The sequence below is a fragment of the Mobula hypostoma genome, chromosome 2 (assembly GCF_963921235.1).
Source record: "Mobula hypostoma chromosome 2, sMobHyp1.1, whole genome shotgun sequence".
NCBI lineage: Eukaryota > Metazoa > Chordata > Chondrichthyes > Myliobatiformes > Myliobatidae > Mobula > Mobula hypostoma.
This window is the reverse complement of record NC_086098.1, coordinates 85387230-85405997: the sequence shown is the minus strand read 5'-3', so window position 1 is coordinate 85405997 and position 18768 is coordinate 85387230. Positions and strand designations below refer to the sequence as shown.

At 48.2% G+C, this 18768-nt stretch overlaps 1 protein-coding gene across 1 annotated transcript in view; it reads right to left on the bottom strand.

The window, feature by feature from the left end:
- Positions 1–14736, bottom strand: part of LOC134358960 (solute carrier family 35 member F3-like) — a 94955-nt gene extending 80219 nt beyond the window's left edge. Inside the window, exons 1-2 of the mRNA XM_063071679.1 lie at positions 14690–14736; positions 12289–12518 (exon numbers count right to left, since the gene is read on the bottom strand). Of these exons, the coding sequence (XP_062927749.1) occupies positions 12289–12518; positions 14690–14736 (277 nt within the window). The remainder of the gene's footprint in view (positions 1–12288; positions 12519–14689) is intronic.
- Between the last annotated feature and the right edge of the window lie 4032 nt (positions 14737–18768).

Genomic DNA, 18768 nt, shown 5'->3' with positions numbered 1-18768 from the left:
CCCATGCAAATCAGCCGCATAAGAATCTCCACCTATGAGGGATTCTGGTGTTGGGGTTGAGGTTGCTGCTATTACTGTGGGGAGGCAGGATGCCTGCAGGCCAAATAGCTGAAGCCTCAGCTGTCCGGAGAACTGTTAAGACAGTCCATACTGCTGCAGGAGTTGAACCAGCCCATGCCTGTCACTGTCTTGGTTCCGGGCAGATCCGGCAGCAGACGGGGGTCTTGTGGATAAGGATAGAGGATCATGCTGAGGACAAGTCTCCTCACATATCCGTGATCCTCAGGCACTCTTGGCTGTCCCAGCATAACTCATCCATGAACTGGAAGGGAGGATCATTGCATGGTTCAGTCGCTGCAAAAAGTTTTGTTTTCGGCTTGGTTTTCCGAGCCCCAGACTCTCCCGAGACCAGCGGCTGACGAGGGGGTAGACTTCTGTTCAGGATAACCTGGAGCCTTCAGGAAACCCAGTCCTGCCTTCCAGGGCAGACAAGCCGGCCCTAGCCAATAGGCCCAAGCAAGTCCCGACCCTGTCCAGTCAGGAGTGAGATGGAACTAGAGAGACAGAGGATCTCTAGTTCAGGAGCAAGCCGAGGAGGTGCCCAAGCAGTCTGGAACTCTAGCAGCTAAGCCAAAGGGCTCCAGTTGCCAGGTCCCGTCTAAGGGGAAGGCTCCAATTCCCAGGACACAAGGACCACTGCTGATGTCTGAGGATACAGACAAAAACGGACTTTGATTTGATCTCTGATTTCACTAAAGACTCTTGTGAACCTATTGATAAGACTCTGGGGTCTGCCAAATCACCCCCACTACCTAAGAAGCCTCAGGAGTTGTCCTTGGAGGAGGATTCAGAGGTAATTGCAGCACGCAAGCTGGGAGAAATCCCTTCTGTCTACGAGGATTTGGAAGAGGTCTCGACTCTTCCACTGCACTGACCCTACAAGTGTGCTGCAGATCTGCTGCCTGGTACTCGTCCTCCACAGGGTCAATTGTACACACTCTCAGGACCAAAGAGAGGAGCTATGGGCTATATTAAGGAGGCTTTTGCCCTGGGATTCATTCGGCCCTCCACCTCTTCAGCTGGTGCTGGCTGCTTCTTTGTATAGAAAATGGATGGGGGTTTGCGGCCATGCATTGATTATTGGGGGCTGAATCACATAATGGTCAAGAATCATTACCCTCTTCCACTCATGAACACTGCTTTCGAGATTCTCCAAGGAGCAAGAATATTCTCGAAGCTAGACTTGTGGAATACAACCTGGTTCACATAAAGGAGGGTGACGAGTGGAAGACAGCATTCAACACACCCACAGCGCACTATTAGTACCTGCAGCAGTGCAGTGCTAGCCGGAGCGCAACGGAGCGTGTCCGGCACATCTTTCAGAGAAATGCTGAAATAAACAAGCTAATTAATTAGGTGTCGCCCAGGGCGATTTGACTATCTCAGAAACTGCTAATCTCCTGGGATTTTTACGCACAACAGACTCTGGAGTTTACAAAGAATGGTGCCAAAAACAAAAAACATCCAGCAAGTGGATTTAACAAGATGTTTTTGCTCACAAAACAGCCACTCGCTGGACTTCCAGGTCGGAGCAGGCGTGGCAGGTGAAACTAATGACTCAAATTATCAGCTGATATAAGCAAGGCTCGCTCTAGGGGAGCGGCCTTGTCGAGGGAAGTGTCTTGTGAGAAAAGTGCGAGTCTTTGGCTCAGGAGTCTTCTGCGAGGAGGCTGAGAGTGGAGACTACGCCACAGTTGGAGAGGGTGAGAAGTGGAGAAGAGATGACCGCTAGGCTGATTGAGTGTGCTGCGTGCATGATATGGGAGGTCAGGGACACTGATAGTGCCTCTGGATCCTACACCTGCGGAAAATGTGTCCAGATTCAGCTTCTGAAGGACCGTGTTGCAGCACTGGAGAGGTAACTGGATGACGTTAGGTTCATCCGGGAGAACGAGAGTTTTCTGGACAGGACCTACAGTGAGGTCGTTACACCCAGGATACAGGAAGAGAGAAGGAGGACGACGATGAGCAAGGAAAGGATGCTTGAAGTACAGGAGACCCCAGGAGATGTGCCTCTTGTAAACAGGTTCTCCCTGTTGGAAGCTGACGGGACAGAAGACAGTGCCAGTCTGAGAGGCGGATGGGTCTGCGAGTCAACAATTGGCGCTGAGGCAAAGTCGAGGAGACAGACGTCAGGCAGAGCCGTGGTAGTAGGGGACTCCATAGAGAGAGGTACAGAAAGGGGTTTCTGTGGCAACAGGTGAGATTTAAGGATGGTGTGTTGCCTCCCTGGTGCCGGGATCCAGGATGTCACGGACCGATTGCAGGGAATCCTCAAGAGTGAAGGTGAGCATCTGGAAGTGGTGGTGCATATCGGCACAAATGACGTGGAGAAGAAGAGGAAAGACATCCTACAGTGTGACTTCAGGGAACTCGGAAAAAGGCTGAAAAGCAGGACTTCCAGGGTGGTTATCTCCGGTTTGCTTCCAGTTCCTCGTGCTGGAGTGGTCAAGAACAGGGAGATAATGGATCTGAATGTGTGGCTGAGGAACTGGTGCAGGAAGCAAGGATTTACATTCTTGGACCACTGGGGTATGTTTTGGGGTAAGGATGAATTGTACAAAAGGGACGAGTTACACCTTAATAAGCGGGGCACCAGCATTCTGGCAGCCAGGTTTGCCTCTGCAACACGGGTGTGTTTAAACTAAGTAGTGGGGGGAGGGGACGAACTGGAAACATAAGGATGGAGATAAAGGGGAAGTGAGAATAAGAAAAGTTAAGAATGACAGCAGAATCAACAGAGCTGAAAGCTCAAGAAGGGATCGTACAGTATGGCCAAGTGAAATAGGAATTGATATGGGAGGTGAGGGGAGTAATGAATTAAAAGTATTGTATATGAATGCACGGAGTATAAGAAATAAAGTGGATGGGCTTGAGGCACAGTTGGAAATTGGTAAGTATGATGTTGTGGGAATAACAGAGACACGGCTTCAAGTGGACAGGGCCTGGGAAATGAATATTCAAGGTATACGTCGTATCGAAAGGACAGACTGATGGGCAGAGGGGGTAGGGTGGCTCTGCTGGTGAGGAATGATATTCAGTCCCTTGCGAGGGGGACATAGAATCAGGAGACGTAGAGTCAGTATGGATAGAACTGAGAAATTCTAAGGGTAGAAAGCCCCTAATGGGAGTTATCTACAGGCCCCCAAACAGTAGTCTGGATGTAGGGTGTAAGTTGAATTGAGAGTTAAAATTGGGATGTCACAAAGGTAATGCTACAGTTGTTATGGGGGACTTCAACATACAGGTAGACTGGAAGAATCAGGTTGGTACTGGACCCCAAGAAAGGGAGTTTGTGGAGTCCCTCCGAGATGGATTCTTAGAACAGCTTGTACTGGAGCCTACCAGAGAGAACGCAATTCTAGATTTAGTGTTGTGCAATGAACCAGATTTGATCAGGGACCTCGAGGTAAAGGAGCCATTGGGAGGTAGTGACAATAATATGATAAGTTTTAATCTACAATTTGAGAGGGAGAGGGGAAACTGGGAAGTGTCAGTATTACAGTTGAACAAAGGGAACTATGGTGCTATGAGGGAGGAGCTGGCCAAAGTTCAATGGAACAATACCCTAGCAGGGATGACAGTGGAACAGCAATGGCAAGTGTTTCTGGGAATAATGCAGAAGGTGCAGGATCAGTTCATTCCAAAGAGGAAGAAAGATCCTAAGGGGAGTAAGGGGAGGCCATGGCTGACAAGGGAAGTAATGGACAGTATTAAAAATAAAAGAGAAGAAGTATAACATAGCAAAGACGAGTGGGAAGCCAGAGGATTGGGAAACTTTTAAAGAGCAACAGAAGGTAACTAAAAAGGCAATACGTGGAGAAAAAATGAGGTACGAAGGTAAACTAGCCAAGAATATAAAGGACAATAGTAAAAGCTTCTTTAGGTATGTGAAAAGGAAAAAAATAGTTAAAACCAAAATTGGGCCCTTGAAGACAGAAGCGGGTGAATTTATTATGGGGAACAAGGAAATGGCAGACGAGTTGAACAGGTACTTTGGATCTGTCTTCACTAGGGAAGACACAAGCAATCTCCCAGATGTAATAGTGGCCAAAGGACCTAGGGTAATGGATGAATTGAAGGAAATTTATATTAGGCAGGAAATGGTGTTGGATAGGCTGTTAGGTCTGAAGGCTGATTAGTCCCCGGGACCTGATGGTCTGCATCCCAGGGTACTTAAGGAGGTGGCTTTAGAAATCATGGACGCATTGGTAATCATTTTCCAATGTTCTATAGATTCAGGATCAGTTCCTGTGGATTGGAGGGTGGCTAATGTTGTCCCTCTCTTCAAGAAGGGAGGAAGAGAGAAAACAGGGAATTATAGACCGATTAGCCTGACGTCAGTGGTGGGAAAGATGCTGGTGTCAATTATAAAAGATGAAATTACGACACACCTGGATAGTAGTAACAGGATTGGTCCGAGTCAGCATGGATTTACCAAGGGGAAATTGTGTTTGACTAATCTTCTGGAATTTTTTGAGGATGTAACTACGAAAATGGACAAGGGAGAGCCAGCGGACGTAGTGTACCTGGACTTTCAGAAAGTGTTTGATAAAGTCCCACATAGGAGATTAGTGGGCAAAATTAGGGCACATGGTATTGGAGGCAGAGTACTGACATGGATTGAAAATTGGCTGGCTGACAGAAAACAAAGAGTAGCAATTAATGGGTCCCTTTCGGAATGGCAGGCGGTGACCAGTGGGGTACTGCAGGGTTCAGGGCTGGGACTGCAGCTGTTTACAATATATATTAATGATTTAGATGAAAGAATTAAAAGTAACATAAGCAAATTTGCCGAAAACAAAGATGGGTGGCGGTGTGAAATGTGAGGAGGATGTTAAGAGAATGCAGTGTGACTTGGACAGGCTGGGTGAGTGGGCAGATGCATGGCAGATGCAGTTTAATGTGGATAAATGTGAGGTTATCCACTTTGGTGGTAAGAACGAGAAGGCAGATTATTTTCTAAATGGAGTCAAGTTAGGAAAAGGGGAAGTACAACGAGATCTAGGTGTTCTTCTACATCAGTCACTGAAAGCAAGCATGCAAGTACAGCAGGCAGTGAAGAAAGCTAATGGCATGCTGGCCTTCATAACAAGGGGAATTGAGTATAAGAGCAAAGAGGTCCTTCTGCAGCTGTACAGGGCCCTGGTGAGACCACACCTGGAGTACTGTGTACAGTTTTGGTCTCCAAATTTGAGGAAGGACATTCTTGCTATTGAGGGAGTGCAGCGTAGGTTCACAAGGTTAACTCCCAGGATGGCGGGACTGTCATATGTCGAAAGATTGGAGTGACTAGGCTTGTATACTCTGGAATTTAGAAGGCTGAGAGGGGATCTTATTGAAACATATAAGATTATTAAGGGATTGGACATGCTGCAGGCAGGAAGCATGTTTCCGCTGATGGGTGAGTCCAGAACCAGAGGCCACAGTTTAAGAATTAGGGGTAGGCCATTTAGAACGGAGTTGAGGAAAAGCTTTTTCACCCAGAGAGTGGTGGATATATGGAATGCTCTGCCCCAGAAGGCTGTGGAGGCCAAGTCTCTGGATGCTTTCAAGAAAGAGATGGGTAGAGCTCTTAAAGATAGCGGAATCAAAGGTTATGGGGATAAGGCAGGAACTGGATACTGATAGTGGGTGATCAGTCATGATCACAGTGAATGGCGGTGCTGGCTCGAAGGGCCGAATGACCTACTCCTGCACCTATTGTCTACTGTCTATTGTCTATTTGTTTTTGTTTTTGGCACCATTCTTTGTAAAATCCAGAGTTTGTTGTGCATAAGAATCCCAGGAGATCAGCAGTTTCTGAGATACTCAGATCACCCTGGGCGGCACCTAATTAATTAGCTTGTTTGTTTTGGCTTTTTTCTTAAAGATGTGCTTGACACGCTGCAGTGTGCTCCAGCTAGCACTGCACCCCTGAATAACTGGTCATGCCCTTCGGCCTCGTGAATGCACCAGCGGTTTTCCAGGCCTTTATAAACAACGTGCTCCAGGATGCTCTCTATAAGTACACCTTATTTTAATTGGACAACATCCTAATTTTCTCAAAGTCAATGGAGAAGCACATCACTCATGTCAGAGATATTCTAAAGAGGCTTCTTGATCATGGACTTTAGTCAAGCTGGAGAAGTCTGAGCTTCACATAACCAACATTTCATTTTTGGGTTTCATCATCTCTAATGGTAATCTCAAGATGGACTCTAGTAAGACACAGACAGTCAGAGATTGGCTACAACCATTCAATGGGAAACAAGTCCAAAGATTCCTGGGATTTGTCAACTTTTACCGAAAGTTCATCAGGAACTTCAGTTCAGTAGCAGCTATGCTGACAGCACGAGCCCAAAGGTCCATGGGCCCTTTTGTTTGGACTACCGAGGCGAAGGCTGCTTTCACAGAGCTCAAACATCGGTTCACAACAGCTCCCATTCTGGTTGCACCTAACCTGGACCTTCCCATCATCATGGAGATGGACGCTTCGGATGTCGGAGTGGTTGCAGTGTTGTCTCAACGGACACCTTCGGACAATAAACTGCACCTGTGTGCATTCCTTTTCAGGTGACTATCCCCGGCAGAGGTGAACTATGACATCAGACATAGAGAGCTTCTTGCAGTCAAGTTGACTCCAGGAGGAATGATGTCACTGGCTTGAGGGGGGCCAAGAACTCTTTCATTGTATGGACAGACCACAAGAACCTGGCTTATATTCAGGAGGCCAAAAGACTGAATTCTAGGCGGGCCAGATGGTCCCATTTCTTTAACCATTTTAATTTCATTCTGACCTTTCAACCGGGGTCAGAAAACCAGAAACCAGATGCCTTGTCCTGTCAGTTTGAAGAACGCAGTCCAGAAAACCAGCCTACCACCATTTTGCCCCTAGCCAAGGTGAAAGCGTCAATTCATTGGGAGATCAACACACTTGTTTGCAAAGCCCAGGCACTAGGGAAGATTCCTCAGAATGGGCCTCCAGGTTCCTAGTCCTGTCCAGTCTCAGGTTTCTCAATGGGGACATGTGTCGAGACTGCCATCCCACCCAGGGATTGCCAGGACACTCAAGCTCATTACGAGAAGATATTGGTGGCCTGGAATGGTGAGGGAGCTCCATCAGTACGTGCCGGCAGCCCAGGCATGCACCCAGAGCAAGCACCCTGCACCCAGCCTCAAGGGCTCCTTCTCCCTCTGCCTGTTCCGGAAAGACCACGGGCTCACATCTCCATGGACTTTGTCACGGGCCTTCCTCCTTCCAAGGGGAAGGCCATCGTCATGGTAAATGTGGATCCTTTTTCAAAGACCTGCAAATTCATTGCCTTGGACAGACTACCATCTGTGGCTGAGGTGGCTGAAATTGTCCTGCACCAGGTCTTCAGAATCCACGGTTTTCCAATGGACATTGTGTCGTACCGCAGTCCGCAATTTGCATCATATTTTTGGAAGGAGTTCTGTAAGCTGACTGGGGCAACAGCAAGTCTTCCCTCTGGGTTTCACCCATAATCAAACGGCCAGAAGGAGCGGGTGAACCAAGGCATGGAATGAATCCTAAGATGCCATCCTCTGAACGACCAGACGAGTGGTGCAACCATTTGATGTGGTCAGAGGTCACCCACAACACTTCATGGCACTCAGTGCACAGGATGCCTCCTTTCGAATGCCAGTTTGGGTATTCTCCACCATTCTTCCCTCAGCAGGAGGCTGAGGTTGGGGATCCTGTGGCCGAAGACCTCATCTGATGCTGCAAAGAAAAATGGACTAGGGCAGGGGAGATTTTGTTAGCTTCGATCTGGAAGGTTGAAATTAAGGCTAACAGCAAGAGAAGAGAGAGGCCAGTTTTGCAGCCTGGGCAACAGGTCTGGCTGCCGACTCAGGATTTGCCTCTCTGGGTGGAGTCTAAGAAATTCATGCCCAAGTTCAGTGGACCATCCTCAAGCAATGGTGGCTTACACCTTGCAGCTCAAGATCAATTCCTCATTTCCAAACTGAAACCTGTGAACACCAGCCCTCTAGCCCCGCCACCATCGGTCCCACTGCCCCCCAGGTCTGGCGGTGGGGAACGAATCTTCATTGTGAGAAGAATTTTGGATTCACCGACTGTTCAGGTGTTTGGCAGTTCCTTGTGGACTGGGAAGGATTTGGACCCGAGGAATGGTGCTGGGTCCCTGAAAGAGACATCTTGGATCTGGCTCTCACCCATCATTGTGTCTCTCAGAAGCAAGGGTCGTCAGGAGTTGGCCGTAGGGGAGGGAGTCCTATTATGATACACACCAGGGTTTAGATGCTTTAAAGATCAGGCCACTGCACTAATTGGCAGCCATGTTTTGGTGCCAGGATTTAATATTTAAAGAGCACCTGAACTGAGGTTCGGTGCTCAAACGTCAGCTCAGTTTTGGATTCCCATCTTGCATCTAGTTTAGAACCCTGTCTTCATCTCAGTGTTGTATCGTGCCTTGACTTTAGACTCAGATACACCAGAACTTGGGTCCTAACCATCCTCATCTAGGTCTCTTGTCACAACAGAACAGGACACTAATCAGCCCTCGCGATCTATACTGACTACCTGGGAAGCAAGCCTAATCAATCCCACTCCGCTCTCCCTGTCATTAAAAACACACTACAGACAGCCTCCTGTCCGGATACATCACGGCTTTGTCTGGTAACCGCTCCGTCTGAGACCACAGGGAGTTGTGGACACAGCTCAGACATCACGGAAACCAGCCTCCCCTCTGTGGACTCTGCCTACACTTCCCGCTGTCTCGGTAAAGCAGCTGGCGAGGTCAAAGACCCTCCTCTACACCAAATCATTCTCCTCTCTTCTTTCATTGAATACAGATAAAAGCTTGAAACAACAAACCACCAGGCAAAAGGACAACTTCTATCCTGCTGTTATAAAACTCTTGAATGGACCTGCTGTATGATAAATATAGATCCTCATCGATAAATGTAGATCCTCATCTCTCCGTCTACACCGCCATGACCCTTGCACCTTATCGTCTTCCCACACTGCACTTTCTCTCTGACAAGAACACAACTTTCTGCAATCTGTTCCTGTTCTTCCCTCTGTACTACCTCGCTATGCTTATGTTAGTAATGATCCTCCCTCTGTACTACCACACTGTGCTTATGTTAGTAATGATCTTCCCTCTGTACTACCTCCATGTGCTTATGTTAGTAATGATCCTCCCTCTGTACTACCACCATGTGCTTATGTTAGTAATGATCTTCCCTCTGTACTCCCTTGCTGTGCTTATGTTAGTAATGATCTTCCCTCTGTACTACCTCCATGTGCTTATGTTAGTAATGATCCTCCCTCTGTACTACCACCATGTGCTTATGTTAGTAATGATCTTCCCTCTGTACTCCCTTGCTGTGCTTATGTTAGTAATGATCTTCCTTCTGTACTACCTCCATGTGCTTATGTTAGTAATGATCTTCCCTCTGTACTACCTCCATGTGCTTATGCTATCAATGATCTGCCTGCATACCACGCAAAACAAACCTTTTCCGTCTACTCTTGTACATTTGACAATAATAAATCGATTACTCTCTCTCACATAGAGGCCTCTTCCTCTCCATTGACTCTTTATTGGTGTTGTCAACTCTGGTGGGGGAAGGGAGAGAGAAACACCAGGTGATAGGTGAAACTTGGAGGGGGAGGGATGAAGTACAGAGCTGGGAAGTTGGTTGGTGAAAGAGACAGAAAGCCATGGCAGAAAGCAAACGGGGGACTTCTTTCTTTCTTCCATACCTTCTGTCTCTTTCACCAATCAACTTTCCAGCTCTTTACTTCATCCCTCCCCCTCCAAGTTTCACCCATCACCTGGTGTTTCTCTCTCCCCTCCCTCCACCTTTAAAATCTACTTCTCAGTGTTTTTTCTCAAGGCCCGAAACGTCGACTGTCCTTTTTTCCATAGGTGCTGCCTGGCCTGCCGAGCTCCTCCAGCATCCTGTGTGTGTTGCTCGGATTTCCAGCAACTGCAGATTTTTTTCTTTGTTTGTACATACACTCCAAGTTGGAACAGAGATGAGGAGGAATTTCTTTATCCAGAGTGTGCTGAATCTGTGGAATTCATTGCCACAGATGGCTGTGGAGGCCAAGACAGTGAGTGTATTTAAAGCAGAGATTGACAGGTTCTTGATTAGCCAGGGTTCAAAGGTCACAGGGAGAAGGCAGGAGAATGGGGTTCGAGAGGGATAATAAATCAGCCATGATGGAATGGCACGGCAGATTTGATGGGCTGAATGGCCTACTCCTGCTCCTGTGCCTTACGCTCTTACAGTTAAGGGATACTCTATTGACTGAGCAGGGGATAAAGACAAGGGTGGTCACACTGACGCTGATAAATTACCAGCTGAGTCAGCGAAACAGTTGGGGACTGTTTTAATAACCATTTTTTTCAGGAAGGATACAACTTCTGTAGAGGAGAGAGAAGACCTACGAGGTTTTGCCAGGACTGGAGGATTGGAGCAGGGAGATCCCACACCAGCAGGTTCTGGAACAGTCATTACCCATCAACCATCAGGCCCCTGAACTGTGTGGCTAACTTCAGTCACCCCAACACTAAACAGATTCCACAACCTACAAACTCACTTTCAAGGACTTGACAACTCATGTTCTCTATTATTACCTGCTTTATATGCACAGTTTGTCTTCTTTTGCACATTGATTGTTTGTCAGTTTCCATTTATGTATAGTTTTTCATAAATCTATTATATTTCTTTATTTTCCTGTACATGCCTGCAAGATTTACAAGGTGGTGCATGGTGACAAATGTGCTTTGACTTTGGAGAACTGAGAAAAGACTGGATTGGCTGTGGATGTTTCCCGTGGGAGGGGCGGGATTGAAATGACGAGTGTAACACTGAGGGTCTCAGAGTGAACGGAGGTGGGGGGGGGTCCCTCACTCAGCAAATAAGCCAATAGCAACGACCCTTAGATTTAAAGTAAGTTAACCAACCGAGCCACATGTCTTTGGAATGTGGGAGAGGCCGGGGGAAACCCATGTGGTCACACAGAGAACATACAAACTCCACACACACAGACAGTGCCCGGAGTCGGGATCGAACCAAACTAGCTGGAGCTGTGAGGAAGTGCCACCGACTGCTAGTTCTGTAGGATAACATGGTTGTGAGGCATTCACTGGATGCCCCGACTGTAATACATTTCCCTTTCCTTGACTGAGCAGAGCCCTTGTGCCGACTGCAATAGTGTGCCACAGTACTGGTGTGCAGCAGAAAAAAGGACACACACAGGTTTCCAGCTTCAATGAAACCCGCACTGGAGGAATTGGGAAGGGCAGGGATGTGACGCAATGGAAAGCTGGGGGACATTCCGACTGAAGAGTGAAATATCCAACCAACACCCAGGAGGCACTCTTCAGTAACGGACTGGTTAGCGTAACACTCTGAAGTACCAGTGACTCAGTTTCAATTCCCAACACTGACTGGAAGGAGTTTGTACCTTTCCCCAGTGCCCGTGTGGATCTCCTTCGGATACTCTGCTTTCCTCCCACAGTGCAAGGACGTACGGGTTAGTGTTAGTGAGTCGTGTGCATGCTGTGTTGGCGTTAAAAACACGGCAACACTGGTGGGCTGTCCTAACACCATCCTGGGACTCTGTTAGTTGTTGATGCAAACAACACATTTCACGGTATGCTTTGATGCACATGTGACAAATAGAGCTAATCTTTAATCATTGAACTCCCACCAACTCTCGCCCCTCAGCCACACGCAGACAATGAACCTGCACTCTTTGGGATGTGGGTGGAAAACATGAGCGCCTGGAGTAATCTCTGTGGTCGCGGGGAGAACGTGCAGACTCCACACAGACAGCAGCGGAGTTTGGGATTGAACCTGGGGTACTGGAGCTATGAGGCAGTGGCTTTACACCCTACATTCCCGCACCAGCAGGCACAGGAGGAGCTTCTTCCCTGAGGCTGTGACACTGCTGAACCTCACATCACAGCGCTAAGCAGTATTGCATCCATATTGTACTGTCTCAGTACTTTTATATTTGTGTGCTGTAGCACTTTTTTTATTTGCAGTTATTTTGTAAATAACACTATTCTTTGCACTTCTGGTCAGATGTTAAATGCATTTCATTGGCTTTGTATCTGTACTCGGCACAATGACAATAAAGTTGAATCTAATCTAGTCTAATCTACACCACTCTGCCACACATATCATGTGTAGGAAGACAATGCTGGGCGGAACCAAATAGAAAGCATGCAAGAGACTCACTGGGGAGGCGGAGAGACCAGGGCTGGTAACCATAATAGCCAGTGATGCGCAGGATACGCTCCTCGATGGAAGTCAGGCCACTGGCACAGGCGCTGTTCAGGTCCTCGAACGATCTTGACGACTTCTCCTCCTTAATGCACTCATCCACCACCAGGTAGTTGAGCTGTCGGAGGTGCGGACTGATGTCTGACAACCTGCGGGGACTCACATCCGGAGAGCGGAGCTTCACCCTGCGCAGGAAGGCAGAGGAAAAACTGAGTACAACCATCTCCTAAAGACAGCCGTGGGACCATCTCACAGATGACAGTGGACTGTTGAGACTGTGCTACACAGAACACTGAAACAGTGTGACTGTACTACAGGTGACAGTGGAGTGCTGAGACTGTGCTACAGTTAACAATGGAGCGGTGATACTGTGTTACAGAAAATAGTGGAGCAATGGGTCTGTGCTACAGGTGACAATGAAACAGTGAGTCTGTGCTACAGGTGACAGCAGACTGTTGAGACTGGGCTTCAGGGGCCAGTGGAGTGTTCAAACTGTGCTACAGGGAACAGTGCAGTGTTGAGACTAGGATACAGGTGACAACAGAGTGTTGAGACTACGCTACACGGGCCAGCAGAGTGGTGAGACTGTGCTACAGGCAATAGCAAAATGATGAGTCTGTGTTACCTGTAGCACATACTCACCACTCAGCTATTACCTGTAACACAGTATCACCGCTCCATTGTCACCTATAGAATGATGAATCTGTGCTACAGTTGAGAGTGGAGTGGTGAGACTTCCGCAGGTGATAGCACAGCAGTGAAACTGTTGTACAGGTGACTGTGGAACCATGAAACTGTACTAAAGGTAACAAAGGAGTAGTGAGACTGTGCTACAGGTGAGAGTGAAGTGGTGAGACTGTGCTATAGGTGATAGTGGAGTGGTGAGATTTCTGCAGGTGATAGCGGAGCAGTGAGACTTTTACAGGTGATAGCGGAGCCATGAGACTGTTGTACAGGTGACTGTGGAACCATGAGACTGTACTAAAGGTAACAAAGGAGTAGTGAGACTGTGCTACAGGTGAAAGTGGTGTGGTGAGACTGTTGTATAGTTGAGAGTGGAGTTGTGATAGCAGATGGTAAGACTGTGCTACAGGTGACAGGGCGGTGGTGAGATAGTTGAAGAGGTGAGAGTGGAGCAGTGAGACTGTTCTACAGGTGACAGCAAAGCAGTGAGACTGTTCTACATGTGATAGCAGAGTGTTGAGACTGTTCTATAGATAACTGTAGAACCGTGAGACTGTACTACAGGTTACAAAGGAGTAGTGGGACTGCTCTACAGGTGACAGTGTAGTGGTGAGACTGTTCTACAGGTGAGAGTGGAGCAGTGAGACTGTTCTACAGAAAACTGTAGAAACCCTGAGACTGTACTACAGGTTACAAAGGAGTAGTGGGACTGCTCTACAGGTGACAGTGTAGTGGTGAGACTGTTCTACAGGTGAGAGTGGAGCAGTGAGACTGTTCTACAGAAAACTGTAGAAACCCTGAGACTGTACTACAGGTTACAAAGGAGTAGTGGGACTGCTCTACAGGTGACAGTGTAGTGGTGAGACTGTTCTACAGGTGAGAGTGGAGCAGTGAGACTGTTCTACAGAAAACTGTAGAAACCCTGAGACTGTACTACAGGTGATAGCCTAGTGGTGAGACAGTTGTAGAGGTCAGAGCAGAGCGCTGAGACTGTGCCACAAATGACTGTAGAACCCTGAGACTATACTACAGGTTACAAAGGAATAGTGGGACTGTGCTACATTTGAGAGTGGAGCAGTGAGACTGTGCTACAGGTGATAGCGTAGAGGTAAGGCTGTACTACAGGTGATAGCGTAGTGGTGAGACTGTGCTACAGGTGAGAGTGGAGCAGTGAGACTGTACTACAGGTGAGAGTGGATTGGTAAAACTGTACTACAGGTGATAGCCTAGTGGTGAGACAGTTGTAGAGGTCAGAGCAGAGCGCTGAGACTGTGCCACAGATGACTGTAGAACCCTGAGACTATACTACAGGTTACAAAGGAGTAGTGGGACTGTGCTACAGGTTGCAGGACAGATTTGTGCCTACGGTACAGGTCACGGGAGAAGGTGTGCTGTAGTTCCCACGGGAGGGGTATGACCGTGGAACATGTCGCGGGGAAAGGGTCTGTTCACAATTCTGAAGAACGAGACCACGTAATACGGATTAGGGACCCAGTAAAAGTCAGGGACAGATACCCCACTACCCGTTCCCAGACTGCTACCGACCGCGGTACCCGGTGGGGACACCGTCGGCGACGGCCGCCTGCTCACGTTTCTTAGTGCGAGAACAATCCTGCCCCCCCCCCCACCTGTCCTGCGCTCGGTCCCACTGCACCGCGCTCCATCTACTTACGCCAGCGAGGACTTGGTACTGCCGTCCCGGTACTCGCGGACCCCCATCGCGCTGGAGCGGCCGGGACGGCACGGGACGGGACAGGACGAGGGGCCGTCGGCGCCGAAGGACAGCGGTCGAGATTCGCCTGTAAGAGTTGGTCAACAGCGAGCGAAAGCCGACTGCCCCTCCTCTCACTGCCCCCCCCTTTCCCCCTGCCGCCTCCTCCGCTGCCGTCTCTCTCTCTCTCTCTGTCTCAGAGGTGTTGTACCTCTGTCTGCAGCGGGGGGAGCGGTGCCAGACCGACGAGCTTGCAGACCGAGGGGCAGAGAGCACCGGAGACACTCTCCCCAACACCCCTCACAAAAAAACACCCTTCTGGGAGTCAAAGCCGGCGGATACGGCTCCGGGAGGGCGCAGATTTCTTTGCCAAGTCTCTTCCACCATCTGCATTTATTGCCCGATCCCAACTGCCCCTCAGAAGGTGGGTGAGGGAGGGGAGTCGCCTTTTGAGCTGCCCCGTCGCTAATAGCGAGGGTGTCGAGGAGGGAGTTCCATAGTTCACATCTGACGGCGGGTTGTGGCGGGGGGCGGGGGGAGCCTGAGGGTGGTGGTGCTCTCTTGCACCTGAAATCCCCCGGCCCTTCCCGGTGATCTTGGCCTGAAACCTCGGCTCCAAGCGTGCTACCTGACCCGCTGAGTTCCTCCAGCACTTTGTGTGCGTTGCTCTGAATTCCCCCATCTGCACAATCTCTTGTGTGCGTTGAGGTAGGCCAAGGTGAAACAATAACAATCCAGAAAAAAAAGTGTTAGGGCTACATAAAGAGTGCAGTGCAGGTCAACGATAAAGTACAGGATGGTAACGAGGTTGGTCAAGGGACCATCTTGTACAAGAATCTGCTAACAGTCAGAATGAAGCCGGGTGACATGTGCTTACAGGCTTTTGTATCTTCTGCCCGATGGCCGAGGGGCGAAGAGAGAACGCCTGGGTCGTTTGATTGCATATCTCCGTCAGGTCTTCCCCAGGTTACAAACGCCCGACTCAAGTTCAAACAATGTGACTTTGCTCCCGGTGCGGCCTCCTCTACATCGGTGAAACCCAACACAGATTGGGGGACCACTTCGTCGAGCACCTCTGCTCCGTCCGCCACAACAGACAGGATCTCCCAGTAGCCACCCACTTCAACTCTGCTTCCCACTCCCATTCAGATACGTCCATACATGGCTTCCTCTACTGCCATGATGAGGACAAACTCAGGTTGGAGAAGCAATACCTCATATACCGTCTGGGTAGTCTCCAGCCCCTTGGTATGAACATAGAATTCTCCAACTTCCGGTAATTCCCTCCCCCTCCCTTCCCCTATCCCTATGTCACTCTGCCCCCTCCCCCAGCTGCCTATCACCTCCCTCATGGTTCTGCCTCCTTCTACTACTCATTGTGTTTTCCCCTATTGCTCCTTCACCTTTCCTGCCTATCACCTCCCTGCCTCCCCTCCCTCACCCCTTTATCTTTCCCCTGACTGGTTTTTCACCTGGAACCTACCAGCCTTTTCCTTCCCACCCTCCCCCCCACTTCTTTATAGGGCCTCTGCCCCTTCCCTCTTCAGTCCTGACGAAGGGTTCTGGTCCGAAACGTTGACTGATGGTTTCCACGGATGCTGCCCGACCTGCTGAGTTCCTCCAGCGTGTTGTGAGCGTTGCTTTGATTATGCTGGCTGGCAGTGAGAAGTACGACGTCTGGGGCAGGCCAAAAGGGGTATTTCACCGTGATGATCAGTTGATGACTGTGGTGGTGTGTGTCCCTGGGAGCAGCCCACAGATCAGATCCCGTGTCACACAACTGCTCGGGATGGACCACAATAAAGCACCTTGCATTCTTTTCATGACTCTCTTCACCACCGGGCTCAGGAACAGTTAAAAGTTTACAATCATTAGGCTCCTGAACCAGCAATGAACTGATTCCACATCTAATGGGCTCACTTTTAATCACTAGACAACTCATGTTCTCAGTTTGACTTTTTATTTTTTATATAAAAATATTAAATTTTTAATATAATAGAATATAATTACATTTTTATAATAAGCTGAGGGAAAATCTGAAAGAGGTTTTTAAGATTATGAGAGGCATAGATAGATAGACAGACATAGACAGCATCAAGGGTTCAAATGTCTAACACCAGCGGGCATGCATTTAGGGTGAGAGGGGTAAGTTAAAAGGAGATAGAACATAGAAATCTACTGCATATTACAGGCCCTTCGGCCTGCAATGTTGTGCCGACCATGTACCCTACTCTAGAAACTGACTGGAATTTCCCTACAGCATAGCCCTCTATTTTTCTGAGCTCCATGTACCTATCTAAGAGTCTCTTAAAAGACCTTATTGTATCCGCCTTTACCACCGTCGCTGGCAGTACATTCCACGCACCCACCACTCTGTGTGAGAAACTTACCTCTGGCATCCCCCTTGTACCTACTTCCAAGCACCTTAAAACTGTGCCCCCTCGTGTTAGCCATTTCAGCCCTGGGAAAAGGCCTCTGGCTATCCACACAATCAATGCCTCTTATCATCTTCTACACCTCTATCAGGTCACCTCTGATCCTCCATCGCTCCAAGAAGAGAAGGCCAAGTTCACTCAACCTATTCTCATAAAATACACCCTCCAATCCAGACAACATCCTTGTAAATCTCCTCTGCACTCTCTCTATAGTATCCACATGCTTCCTATATTGAGGTGACCAGAACTGAACACAGTACTCCAAGTGGGGTCTTATATAGCTGTAACATTACCTCACAGCTCTTGAACTCAATCCCATGGTTGATGAAGGCTAACACACCATATGCCTTCTTAACAACACTTTGATGTGAGGGGCAAGTGATGGATTCCTGGAAAGCACTGGCTTGTGGTGATGCTAGAGCCAGACTCATTAGGGACTTGTAAGAGACAATTAAATAGGCACATCTAAATGAGGAAAGTGGAAGGAGATTGACTGTGTAGTCAGAAGAGATTAGGTTAGTTGGCCATGTGATTACTAATTTAACTGGTTCAGCACAACACTGTGGGCCGAAGGACCTGTCCCTGTACTGTGTGGTTCTATGTTCTATTTGCACAATTTGTCTTCTTTTGTACATTGGCTGTTTGTTAGTCTTTGTGTGTTTTTTCTTTGATTCGATTGAATGTCTTTGCTTTGCAGTGAATGCCTGCAAGAAAATGAATCTCAGGGTAGTATATGGTGACATGCAGTATATGCACTTTGAAAATAAATTTACTTTGAAATCTCTGCAAGTACACAGCGTGTGAAGAGAAGGGGTGTCTGTCTGCATCCCCTCCCCCCACTCTGCCAGAGGGTGTTGAGTTTGCTCCGCCATTTCATCATGACTGATCCAATCTTCCTCTCAGCCCCAATCTCCTGTCTTCCCGTATCCCTTTATGCCCTGACCAATCAAGAATTATCAACCTCTGCCTTAAATATACATAAAGACTTGGCCTCCATGGCTGCCTGTGGCAAAGAATTGCATAGACTCAGCACTCTCTGGGGCTATAGAAATTCCTCCTCATCTCCGTACTAAAAGGACATCCTTCTATTCTGAGGCTGCATCCTCTGGTCTTAGACTCTCCCACCATAGGAAACATCCTCTCCAAATCCACTCTATCAAGTTTCACTATTCAATAGGTTTCAATGAGGTCACCCCTCATTCTTCTGAATTCTAGTGAATACAGGCCCAGAGTTGTCAAACACTCTTCATATGACAAGCTATTTAATGCTGGAATCATTTTTGTGAACCTCCTTTGAACACTCTCCAGTTTCAGCACATCCTTTCGAAGATAAGGGGCCCAGACCTGCTCACAGTACTCCAGTGAGGTCTCACCGGTGCTTTATAAAGTCTCAACATTACTTCCATGCTTTTATATTCTAGTCCTCTTGCAAAGAATGCTAACATAGCATTTGTTTTCCTCACCACAGATTCAACCTGCAAATTAACCTTTAGCAAATCCTGCACAAGGACTCCCAAGTCAATTTGCACCTCAGTTATTTGTATTTTCTCTCCATTTGTAAAATAGTCAACCCTTTCATTTATTCTACCAAAGTACATGAACATA